At 42.5% G+C, this 12,367-nt stretch overlaps 1 protein-coding gene across 1 annotated transcript; it reads right to left on the bottom strand.

Moving 5' to 3' along the window:
* Positions 1–10,627: 10,627 nt before the first annotated feature.
* LOC115963503 lies at positions 10,628–11,548 on the bottom strand. Its single transcript, XM_031082509.1, has one exon. It carries the CDS (start codon positions 11,546–11,548, stop codon positions 10,628–10,630), a length of 921 nt encoding a protein of 306 aa, XP_030938369.1.
* Positions 11,549–12,367: the final 819 nt, after the last annotated feature.

The following is a 12,367-nucleotide window of genomic DNA, read 5'->3' on the forward strand; positions in this document are numbered from 1 at the left end:
ATTATCATTTTCATGGTATTGAAAACATTTTTTAAAAATGTGCTATCAAACATGAGTGTTTCAGTACTCCTAGAGTAATGCTCATTTGTTTCACATAATAGTAGGTCTTGTTAATTAAATTCATTGTGTGATCCTTCATTCACGTGAGAAAGATGAAGCAATGTTTGAATAATTTTCTATTAAACAATCATTACTTTTTTTTTTTTTTTAAAGTAATGCATCAAACGGCCATTACAGTTTCATCTTAAATGCATTTCTTAAATGCGAATAAATGATATGTAATTAACAACTGATCTATTAGGCTTATGAGTTATTATCAATTTCATGCTATTGAAAACTTTTATTTTTTGGTTTGATAGAGTTTCAATCTATGGAGTCCACTTCTGAAGAATGCACTCTTTATCATTAGACTAAGACGCTAATTGATTTTTGGTGTAGCGGAGATTGAATCATAGATCTTTAATTCAATTACTAGAGCTTTATCAATTAAGCTAACTAGAACCCACAAAAACAATTTTTAAAATGTGATATCAAACTTGAAATTTTTAGTACTTTGAGAGTAATGCTCATTTCTTTCACATAATAGTAGGTCTTGTTAATTAAATTCATTGTGTGAAAAGATGAAACATTGTTTGAATAATTATCTATTAAAAAATCATTAATTTTTTATAGAAAGTAAAATATCAAACGGCCGTTACAATTTCATTTTAAATGCATTTCTTAAATTTGAGTAAATGACATGTAATTAACAACAAATCTATAAGCTTCTGAGTTATTATCAATTTCATGGTATTGAAAACAATTTTTTTTTTTTTTTTTTGGTAAAGTTTCAACCTATGACATCTGTTTTTGGCGATTGCGTTTTTTATCATCAGACCAAGACAACTATAGGTTTTTGGTGTAGGCGAGAATTAAACTCCAGATCTCTAATTCAACCATCAGAGACTTTACTAGTTGAGCTAACTAAAACCCACGAAAACAGTTTTTAAAATGTCCTATCAAACATGAGTTTTTAGTTACTCCAAGAGCATTGCTCATTTCTTTCACATAATAGTAGGTCTTGTTAAATTAATTCATTGTGTGACCCATCATTCACGTGAGAAAGATGAAGCATTGTTTGAAATAATTTTCTATTAAACCATCATTACTTTTTCTTCTTTTTAAGTAAAGCATGAAACGGCCGTTACAGTTTCATCTTAAATTCATTTATTAAATGCAAATAAATGACATGTAATTAATAACAGATCTATTATGCTTATGAGTTATTATTAATTTCATGGTATTGAAAACAATTTTAATTTTTTGATAGAATTTAACCTATGGCGTGATTATTGCGCTCTTTATTATCAGATCAAGACACTAGTCGATTTTTGGTGTAGATGGGGATTAAACCCTGGATCTCTAATTCAATTATCAAAAATTTTACCAGTTGAACTAACTAGAACTCACAAAAATAGTTTTTAAAATGTGCTATCAAACATGAGTTTTTTAGTACTTCGAGAGTAATACTCATTTCATTCACATAATAGTAGGTCTTGTTAATTAAATTCATTGTGTGACCCTTCATTCATGTGAGAAAGATGAAGCATTGTTTGAATAATTTTCTATTAAACCATCATTACTTCTTCTTTTCTTTTCTTTTTTTAAGTAAAGCATGAAACGGCTGTTACAATTTCATCTTAAATGCATTTCTTAAATTCGAATAAAGGACATGTAATTAGTAACAAATCCTTTAAGCTTATGAGTTATTATCAATTTCACAGGTATAAGTGTTTGTAGGGTGTGGAGGGTAAAGGTCGGGGCTCAAGTCTTCAGGAGGGAGTTTCACACACATATACACTTAGATTTTGCTAGAGTAGAGTTTCTATCTTGTATCAAATAAAAAATTATCATTTTCATTAGAGTTTTAACCTATGACGTCTAGTTTTGATGATTGTGCTCTTTATCATTAGACCCAGACACTAGTTAGTTTTTGATATAGGCGGGAATTGAACCTCAGATTTCTAATTCAACCATCGGAGACTTTGCCAGTTGATCTAACTAGAATCCACAATTTTTATTTTTTTAATGTGCTATCAAACATGAGTTTTTTAGTAATTCAAGAGTAATGCCAATTTCTTTCATATAATAGTAGGTCTTGTTAATTAAATTTGATGATGTCGAAAAATCATCAATGAGCCACACAGCCCTTACGCGCTCGTGACAGTACCTACACAATAAAAAGAGAAGACCTAACAGAGAGCACCGGTGTGGTGCCGGCCAAAGACCCTCCGAAGGTCAAGTTAGAAAACTTCTCACAACTCTAGAGTGCCAGAGCTGAGGTAAATTATGCGTATCTTAGTTTATGAGAGTCTTGGGGTTTTTATAGTAGTGTAGGGCTGACATTCGTGCCTTGGTTAAGAAGATGTTTCCTTGTAGGAGAGATCCTCTTTAAGTCGCGTATTTTGTGGAGTTCTTTCCTTATAGGACTCTTCTTGATTAGGGTTAAGTGTAGGGCGCAAGATATTTCCTTATATACTTATGGGTGTAGACCAAGTCATGCTGAATCCATCAGCTTCATCCTGTTAGCTTCGCTATTGGTCAATGCCTTTTGATCGTTCCTATTTACATTGACAACCTTCAGGTGTGCCTGTTAGTCCGTGAGATGGATCGTCAATCTTTTAGAGGTGTTTATGGGCATGTAAGCAAAGTCGTCAGCTTCCACAGGTTAGTTAGCTTTACTTTAGGAATTTCTACCTATCAACTGCCCCCTACTTCATAATCCTATCAGTTTTAGCTGTCGGGTTGTGGAGTTGATTTATATATATTTTTTGGTAAATGGGGCATTTATTGTTTGGTTCCTTGAGCAGCCATAAATGTCAGAACACGTGGCTCAATCCAATTGGCCTTGTTTCTGGACAAAGGTGTCGCTTCGTCTTCTGTGCATTTCTTACCCTATATATTCTTCACTTCCTTCCTCATTTTCTTCTATTTCATTGCTGCTGATCATCAGAGCAAACCCATCACTTCAAGGATTTCGCCTACGTCATCGTGCTTTTGTTGTCGTCCTTTAGCTGAGATTGTCATCTTTCAAGAAACCGTCTGCTTTACTTGGTAAGTCACCTTTGCTCTCACTACCTCCTATCTTTTACTTTTATCCTAGTTGATTGTGAAATTTTTTTAGAAAGGCCGTCAACTTAGGTTCTTAGAATACCCCTGTCACTTATAGGTAGTTAGATGTCTAGAGAGGCGACGAGTGAACAGTCGTTAGTCCGCGAGGGAGCGGGCTACGACGAGGTCTTCACATCAAGTCATGAGCTTGATGAGGGCTTCTCCTGGTTGTCAGAGTGGGAAACGTTAGCCCAATCTTCTGACGAGGAAGTGGAAAGTTGTGGAGGAGAAGATGAAGTAGTAAGTGAGGGCGAAGATGAGGATTACGAGGGAGAAAAAGGGAGAGAGAGTGACGGGGATGAAAATGATGGTGAGGAGGAGGTCTTAGAGAGTACTTCAGGTAGCCCAGGAGACGACCATCCTTTCATCCTCCCTTAAAAATGGACGGTAAATGACTTTCTACCGACGATGTCAGACAAGGTTTTCAACACTTTACGTGACCGTTACCAAATTCCGAATAACATCCTAATCTGTCTACTTGGGAAGTTTGAGAAGTGCTATTCAGGGAAGACCGCAGATGTCGACATGTATGATGCCATGTTCACGGCAGGATTGAGACTACCTCTGACAGCACTTCACCGTCAGTTGGCCAATTTTTGGGGTTGTCCATCAACCAAATTGCCCCCAACGCTTAGAGGATATTCATTGAGGCTGAGATTTTGTGGGGTCGTCTAAGTGGAGGGAACCATCAACTAACTCTTGACGAGTTCTTTTGGTGTTACCGTCCTCAACACATTGTCTCGTCCTAGGGAACATACCACTTTGCTATAAGGAAGAAGGGGCTAAAGCTGGTATCTGATATGCTTAATTCCAATAGGAATTGGAAGGGCCGATATTTCTTCATCAAAGGGACGAACTGGGTGTGTCATCAGAAGGAGTGGGAGACGATGTCTCATGGCTTTGACAACACTTGGGCTTATGTCAAGGATTCAGGTTAATCCCGTCTGCTTCTTTCAATTTATTTGTTTCGAATTTCTAACATCGTCTACTTTTCTTGTTTTTTCGGCTAGTGTTCGTCCACATATCACCGACGTGCAAGAAGTTTTTATTCGTCGGGTAACAGAAATCCCGTTGGATAAGCGGAAGTGTCGGGATCTCATTACACTCGACACTTAATACGCATATTGTGGGGGTCCTAAGCCAACACTAAAAGCCCGTCGTCTTAACGCTTATTCCCATCGTCGTAAGTTTATCCATTTTAACCCTTCTTTTTTCTTTCTTCGTCGGCTTGTCTAAGGCCGTCACTTGTTCCAATACTTGTTATTTGCCCTTTTGTAGAAATGGAGGCAGCTAGGCTAAGGATGCAGGTAAGGGTAGCTGCAGCGTGCAAGAAAGAGGAGAATGCCAAGGGAAAGGAGGGGGCGTCCTCATCAGCCCCCAAGGCCGTCAATAAGGGTGCAACTAAGAGGAAGGGTGACAGTAAGGACGACTGCCCGTCCAAAAAGGTGTCTATCACTCTTGGAGAGAAGCCCCCAAGAAGCCTCCCAAGTCGAAGCACGGGGTAAGCAAGGGGCTGATGATGACGTCCGGCCCCGTCACCCAGGATCCTGAGCGTCATTTTCTCACTCACAAGGACTATGCCTTGAAGATGATGGAGTCCATTATTAGGGACAAGGACGTGGACCCTTGTACTGAGCAAGCCATGGAGGAGCTGGGGGTGTCAGGTCTTTTTGACCTTGCTCGAGTACGTTCCTTCCTTTGTCTTTCTATTTATTCATTCTTATGTTTAATAGCTAACAGTTATCCTGTCTTACAGGCTTTCGTTCGTATGAAAGCTTTGCAAGATAGGGGCGTCGCCAAGGAAAGGGTGATTACCTGTCTGTATAAGCGTATTAAGAACCTGACCGACGAGCAAGAACAATACAAGGGTGCCTTTCGTACCCTTAACCAGGAGGTGAAGGAGCTGAGAGAGAAATTGGAGGAGGAGGGTCGTCAAAAGAAAAAAGAGCAAGAGGCCAAGGAGGCGACGGAAAAGGAGTTGACGGCCCTTTTAGGCCAGGTGGAGACAATCAAGGTTGACGTCGTGAAGGAATTTAGGGTCACAGACATTCATTGATTCCTATGCCGAATACTATGGTGATGGGTTTGAGGATTGCCTTAAACAGGTCAAATCCATCTACCATCACTTGGATTTGTCTAAGGTTTCCCTGGATGACCCCTTGTCGTCAACACTTGTAGGTGACACTATTCCTGAAGAGAGTAACGACTCCACCTAGTCCGAGGTGGATCTAAAGGATGATAGTGTCGTTCTTGCCCAACCTGATGTGGACCAGCCCATCATTCCTCTGACCCCATTGGCCAACATCCAAATGCTGAAGATCCTTCAACTCAGGATGTCTAGGACCTGCCTCTTAAGGGTGACGAGATCCCACAAGACACCTTAGCCTCCTAAACTTAGCCTTTTTCTTTCCTCTTTATTGTAAATTTAATCTAATTTTCGGACAATGCCCTTTTGTTTTTTGGGCTCTATTTGTAAAAGCTTCACTTTATTTATGGTATTTCATATTCGTCGCTTTCAATATGTGTGTTGCTTATTGGTATGTGTATGTTCATCCCTTGCCTTTATGAATTTGTCTACTTCATGACTTAATAATTTTGATTCGTCTGTTTTGAACTCGTCCATTTGTGGGCTAATAAACTTCATAATGGACTCGTCCACTTTGTGGGCTAAGAAGCTTGTTCCTTTGTGGATTATAATCTCTTCATGTGATGAATTTGTCCACTTGTGGACTTTTTAAACTTTATAATGGACTTGTCCACTTTGTGGGCTTAATCATGGATCCGTCCACTCTATTGAACTCGTCAAATTTATGGACTGAGTTATGAAGCTTTCTTCTTGTGGACTTGTCCACCTTAATTATGGATTATATTAAGTCATTCTTGTGGAATGAGTTCGTCCTCTTCATGGACTTTATAAGTCCGTCCACATTAATTATGGATCCGTCCACTTGTGGACCAAATCATGAACCTGTCCACTTGTGTAATGAACTCGTCCTCTTTATGGACTTATGAATTCGTATACTTATGGACTTTATGATAATAACTTATCCTTATGGGATGAACTTGTCCACTCTATGGACTTCCTAGTAAACTCGTCCACTTTATGGACTAATAATAATTCATCCTCCTGGAATGAACTCGTCCACTTTATGGACTAATAATAATTCATCCTCCTGGAATGAACTTGTCCACTTTCTGGACTTACTAATAAACTCGTCCACTTTATGGACTTACTGATAAACTCGTCTACTTGTGGACTTGATAATATTTTGTAGAAAAACACATTAGTCATATCTGAATAAACTCCTCTTATTATGATAAACCATGCATTCGTAGAAAAATTACTCTTTAAAGAAAAAGACCTGCCCTTTGGGCTTAAAAAGTATTGTAGCAAAAATTAACTAAGGTAAACTGAAAAACTGAGGAGTGTAGCTAAAATTAACTAAAGTAAACTGAAAAATGAAGAGTGCTGCTATCCACGCTATCAGCTCTACTGGTAGTACTTCCGTAGGTGCTCGGTGTTCCAAGAATGGTGCAACTTTCGTCCGTTTAGTGTCTCTAGGTGGTAGATGCCTTTCCTCTGCCATGACATAATCCTGTAAGGTCCCTCCCAGTTGGGGCCGAGCTTCCCTTGGGTAGGGTTTTTAGTGGCGCCCATTACCTTCCTCAAAACGAGATCTCCAACCTGAAAGTCTCTGTGTCTGACCCGAGAGTTGTAGTGCTTGGCCATGAGGTCCTAGTACCGTGCGAGTCTTTGTTCGGCTATCGCCCTAACTTCGTCCAGTAGATCAAGCTATAGATGCATAGCTTCGTCGTTTTTGCTTTCATTGTGGTTGTCCACCTTGTAGCTTGTGAGCCCGACCTTGGATGGAATAACCACCTCACTCCTGTATGTTAGCCAAAATGGTGTCTCTCCGGTAGGTGTTCTTGCTGTTGTCCTGTATGCCCATAGTATGCTTAGCAGCTTTTCAGGCCATATACCCTTTCCCCTCTCAAGTTGAGTCTTGATAATTTTAAGTAAGGATCGGTTTGTGACTTCAACTTGTCTGTTAGCTTGAGGGTGGGCGGGAGAGGAGTGGTGTTTTTTGATCCCCAAATGCGAGCAAAAATCCCAGAAGGAGTCGTTGTTGAATTGTTTCCCATTGTCTAAGACCAGGACCCTAGGGATTCCATACCTGCAGATGATGTACCTCCAAACGAAGTTTTGCACATTCTTCTTTGTAATGGTTGCCAGGGCTTCAGCTTCCACCAACTTTGTGAAGTAGTCTATGCCGCCTACTATAAGGAACTTCAGCTATCGCACCGCTATCGAAAATGGTCCTATGATGTCTAATCCCCACTGAGCAAATGGCCATAAGGCTGTTATCGAGGTCAACTCTTTAGATGGTTGTCTGATGACGTTGCTGAACCTTTGACACTTGTCACAGGTTTTGCAATAAGTCTGGGCATCCTTTTGCATGGTGGGCCAGTAGTACCCTACTCGAATTAATTTATGTACCAATGATTGTGACCCTGAGTGGTTTTCGTAAATCCCTTCGCAGACTTCTCTCATGACGTAGTCTGCTTCCTCAAGGCCTAAACACCTTAGGTATGGGCAGGAGAAACCTCTCTTGTATAAGATGTCCTTTATTAGAACGAATCGCGCTGCTTGAACCTTTAGCTTTCTTGCGGCTTCCTTCCCATCTGGTAACACGCCATTTTTCAAGTAGGAGACTAATGGTGTGGTCTAGTTATTTTTAGAACCTATCTCTTGCACATCGTCGAAATTTATTAGTGGAGAAAGCTGAACAAAGGAGACTACATTGCCAAGGATGGTCATATGTTCTGCTAAAACGGCTTTGGCAAGGCGGTCGACTTGCTCATTTTCCCCTCTGGGGATTTGAACAATCTTGGCCTGTAGGTTGTCCACCTTTCTCTTTACTTGCTCCAGGTACTTCTTCATCCTTTCACCTTTACATTCGTAATCACCGTTTACTTGGTTAGTGACGACCTAGGAGTTGCAATGAATGACCACACTTGTGGCCCGTGCCGCTTTGGCGAGATCAAGTCCTACCACTAGAGTTTCGTACTTCGCTTCATTGTTAGTGATAGGGAAGTCGAGGCAAACCATGCATTCAATCTTGTCTCCTTCTGGAGAAAGAAGCACGATACCTGCTCCACCGGCCTGTCTGTTAGACAATCCGTCTGTATGTATGCTTCATCGAGGACACTCATCTGCCCCCTTGCCTTCCCCGTTGGTGAACTCCGCTATGAATTCAATGACGACCTGTCCCTTGATGGCGGTATGCGAGCGGTACTGAATATCAAACTTACTCAACTCTATCGCCCACAGTGCCAATCGCCCGGCAGCTTCAGGGTTGCTTATCGCTCGCCATAATGGTTTGTCGGTTAGGATGATCACCGTTTGGGCTTGGAAGTATGGTTTGAGCTTGCGGGCTGCCTTAACCAAAGTGAAGGCGTGAGCTTCTCCATTAGCGGGTACCTTTCTTCTGCACCACGAAGTGCCTAGCTAATGTAGTACACGGGCCTCTAAACCTTGTCTTCTTCCCTGACTAAGGCCGCGCTGACGGCTGCAAAGGAGACAGCCAAATAGAGGAAGAGCTCTTCACCTAGTTGTGAAGGACTTAGTAGCGGTGGGGAAGAAAGGTAGACCTTTAGATCCTCAAATGCCTGCTGACACTCAGCCATCTACTCAAAAGACTTTTCCAACATGTGGAAAAAGGGTAGACACTTATCCGTTGCCCTTGACACAAACCTGTTCAGGGCGGTGATTTTGCCGTTTAAACTTTGTACTTCTTTTACGTTCTTTAGGGGGCCATCTCTACTATGGCCCTAATCTTGTCCGGGTTGGCCTTGATACCTCTTTGAGACACTATAAACCCTAAGAGCTTTCCCGCCGTCACCCCAATTGCACACTAACTTGGATTGAACTTCATGTTGTAAGAGCTAAGGGTGTCGAATGTTTCCCTAAGATCCTTCAAATAGTCCTCCTCCCTTCGGTTCTTTACCAACATGTCGTCGACGTAGACTTGAACATTCCTCCTGATTTGGTTCGTGAACATCTTGTTCATGAGCCTCTGATACGTCACGCCTACGTTCTTGAGGCCGAATGACATCACTTTGTAACAGAAGAGGCCTTGGCTGATAACGAATGAAATTTTCTCTTGATCCGACTCGTCCATTCAAATCTGGTTATAACCGGAAAAGGTGTCCATGAAACTTAGTAACTGGTGCTGGGCTGTAGAGTCAACTAGGATGTCAACCCGCGAGAGGAGGTAGCTATCTTTGGTGCATGCCTTATTTAGGTCGGTGAAGTCTATGCACATCCTTCATTTCCTGCTAGGTTTCTTGACCAATACCACGTTTATCAATCAGTCGGGGTAGTAAACTTCTCTAATGAAGTTTGCCTCTTGTAGCTTGTGAATTTCTTCTACTATAGCCAGGTCCCGTTCTTGGGCAAATACTCGCATCTTCTGACGGATGGGTGGAAATGAGGGCAATACATTCATTCTGTGCACTATGACCGAAGGGTCGATTCCTGGCATATCTTCATGGCTCCAAGCAAATACATCCCAGTTATCTTTGAGAGAAGTTTAAGTGCTTGTCGAATCATCGGGCTGGCTAACGTACCAATCCTGGTCGTTCAATCAGGCTTAAAGTCATCAAGAAGTATCTCTTCAAGCTGTTCGATTGGCTTTGTCATTGTCCGGTGCTCCTCTATGTTCATGGCCTGGAAGTGGTCATCCATCTCCATCATAGCTATGTAGCATTCGCGTGCGGCTACTTGATTCCCGCGCAGCTCCCCTACTCCATAATTGGTGGGAAATTTGATCATTAAGAGGTATGTTGAGGTTACGGCCTTCCATAAATTGAGGGTAGGCCGTCCCAAGATGGAACTGTAGGCGGACGAGCAGTCGACCACAAGGAATATTACGTCCTTAGTGATCTGTTGGGGGTAGTCGCCCACCATTACGGATAATGTGACTGCGCCAATGGAGTATACCCTTGTTTCTCCAAAACCAACGAGCGGAGTGTTCGTCGGAATTAGTCGCTCTCTATCAATCCTCATATGTTGGAATGCTAGGTAGTAAAGGATGCCAACTGAACTACCATTGTCAATCAGAACCCGGTGCGTGTTGTAATCTCCTACTCGTATGCTGACGACAAGTGCATCGTTGTGTGGGTAGTGAAGATGTCGGGCATCTTCTTCTGAGAGTTTGATGACGAGGTTGTCGATCCGCGGCATCTTCGGCACGAAACCTATCAACTGGAGGTTATGGACCATCCTCAAGTAAGTTTTACGGGCCTTTTTGGACGACCCGGCAGCCGTTGTGCCCCCCACAATCATTCTTATGTCTCCTATAGGCGGCCTAGGACGCTTGTTTTCTCATCAGAGAGCCTGCTCTTGGGGTGGATCCGTTTTCTCCTTGCCAACGAACCTCTGCAGCTTTCCTTGCCTGATATGGGCTTCAATTTACTACTTCAAGTCGTAGCAGCAAGTTGTGTTGTGGTCGTGATCCCGATAGAAGCAGCAGTACTTGTCTCTAGACCTCTTATTAGGATCCCCCTTCAACTTGCTGGGAAAGGTCAAGACTCCTTCGTCCTTGATTTGCATCAAAACCTGGTTGTTTGGGGCAGATAGTAGGGTGAAGCTTATGAACTTCCCTACAAGGGGCTTGGAGCGTTTGTCCTCCCGCCGCTCTCCGATCCTAGCCATCTTTCTCCCCTTGTCTGGCCACATGTCTTCTTGTCTTTCCCTTTTCTTGGGCTTCTCTTCTCGGGCTAGTAGTGCATCTGCGTTTATGTACTTGGTTGCCCTGTAAAACACATTTGACATAGTCTTTGGGTTGTTTTTATATAGAGAAAATAGGAACTTACCTTTCCGTAGTCCATTGGTGAATGCTGCCACGAGAATCTTGTCATCCGCTTCGTCGATCGAAAGGACCTCCTTGTTAAAGTGGGTTATGTAAGACCTCAACATCTCGTCCTCCCGCTGCTTAATGTTCATCAGGCATGCAGTGGACTTCTTGTACCTGTGTCCCCCGATGAAGTGTAAGGCGAATTGGGCGCTTAACTCCTTGAAGGTACCAATATAGTTCGGCGTCAGCCTGCTGAACCAGATCCTTGTGAGTCCCTTCAGCGTGATGGGGAAGGTTCTGCACATGATCTCATCTGGCACCCTTTGCAAGTGCATCAAGGTCTTGAAAGACTCCAAATGATCTAAGGAGTCCTTGGATCCGTCGTAATTTTCCACTTGCGGCATACGAAACTTTGATGGAAGGGGGAATGAAGTGACGGGCACTGTGAATGGCAAATCAATTCGGAGGACCAAGTCATCGAGGTCGCTAGACATTCGTCCTCTAAGGGTGTTCATCATAAAGTCCATCCGCTTCTTCATCATCTACATCTCGATGACTATGTGAGGTGGAACCATATTGGTGACGGATGGCCGGCTCGTGTCCTATCATTCTGGTCTGCTTGGGGCGTTGCTTCCTTCTGGCCCTTCTTGGTTCCTTCTCTCAGCACTGGTGCCTTCTTGGTCTTCCTCTTGGGTATCTATTGCTGCGTTCTTCTGGCACAGCGGTTCCTCTAAGTCATGATTCTGCTTGGTGAGACGTTCCACTGCTGCTATGAGGGTTTGGACTTGCCTCTCCAGGGCTGTGGGTTGCAGTTCGTCGCCCTGATTGTTGGTGGTTGTTGCCATCGAACGAGTAAGTACCATGCAACTTTTTGTTCGGAAAGTGGTGAATATGGCTTATCTCCTGATCACCGTGTTCACACAGATGGTGCCAATTGATGATGCCGAAAAATCACCAGTGAGCCACACAGCCCTTACGCGCTCGCGACAGTACCTGCACAACAAAAAGAGAAGACCTAATAGAGAGCACCGGTGTGATGCTGGCCAAAGACCCTCCAAAGGTCAAGTTAGAAAACTTCTCACAACTTTAGAGTGCCAAAGTTAGGGTGAATTATGCGTATCTTAGTTTATGAGGGTCTTGAGGTTTTTATAGTAGTGTAGGGTTGACATTTGTTTCTTAGTTAAGAAGATGTTTCCTTGTAGAAGAGATCCTCTTTAAGTCGCGTATTTTGTGGAGTTCTTTCCTTATAGGACTCTTCTTGATTAGGGTTAAGTGAAAGGCACAAGATATTTCCTTATATACTTATGCGTGTGCTTGCTCACTCCCAAGTGCAGGAGATCGTAGTAATATATTTCTCA

Source organism: Quercus lobata, chromosome 10 (genome assembly GCF_001633185.2).
Source record: "Quercus lobata isolate SW786 chromosome 10, ValleyOak3.0 Primary Assembly, whole genome shotgun sequence".
Lineage (NCBI taxonomy): Eukaryota > Viridiplantae > Streptophyta > Magnoliopsida > Fagales > Fagaceae > Quercus > Quercus lobata.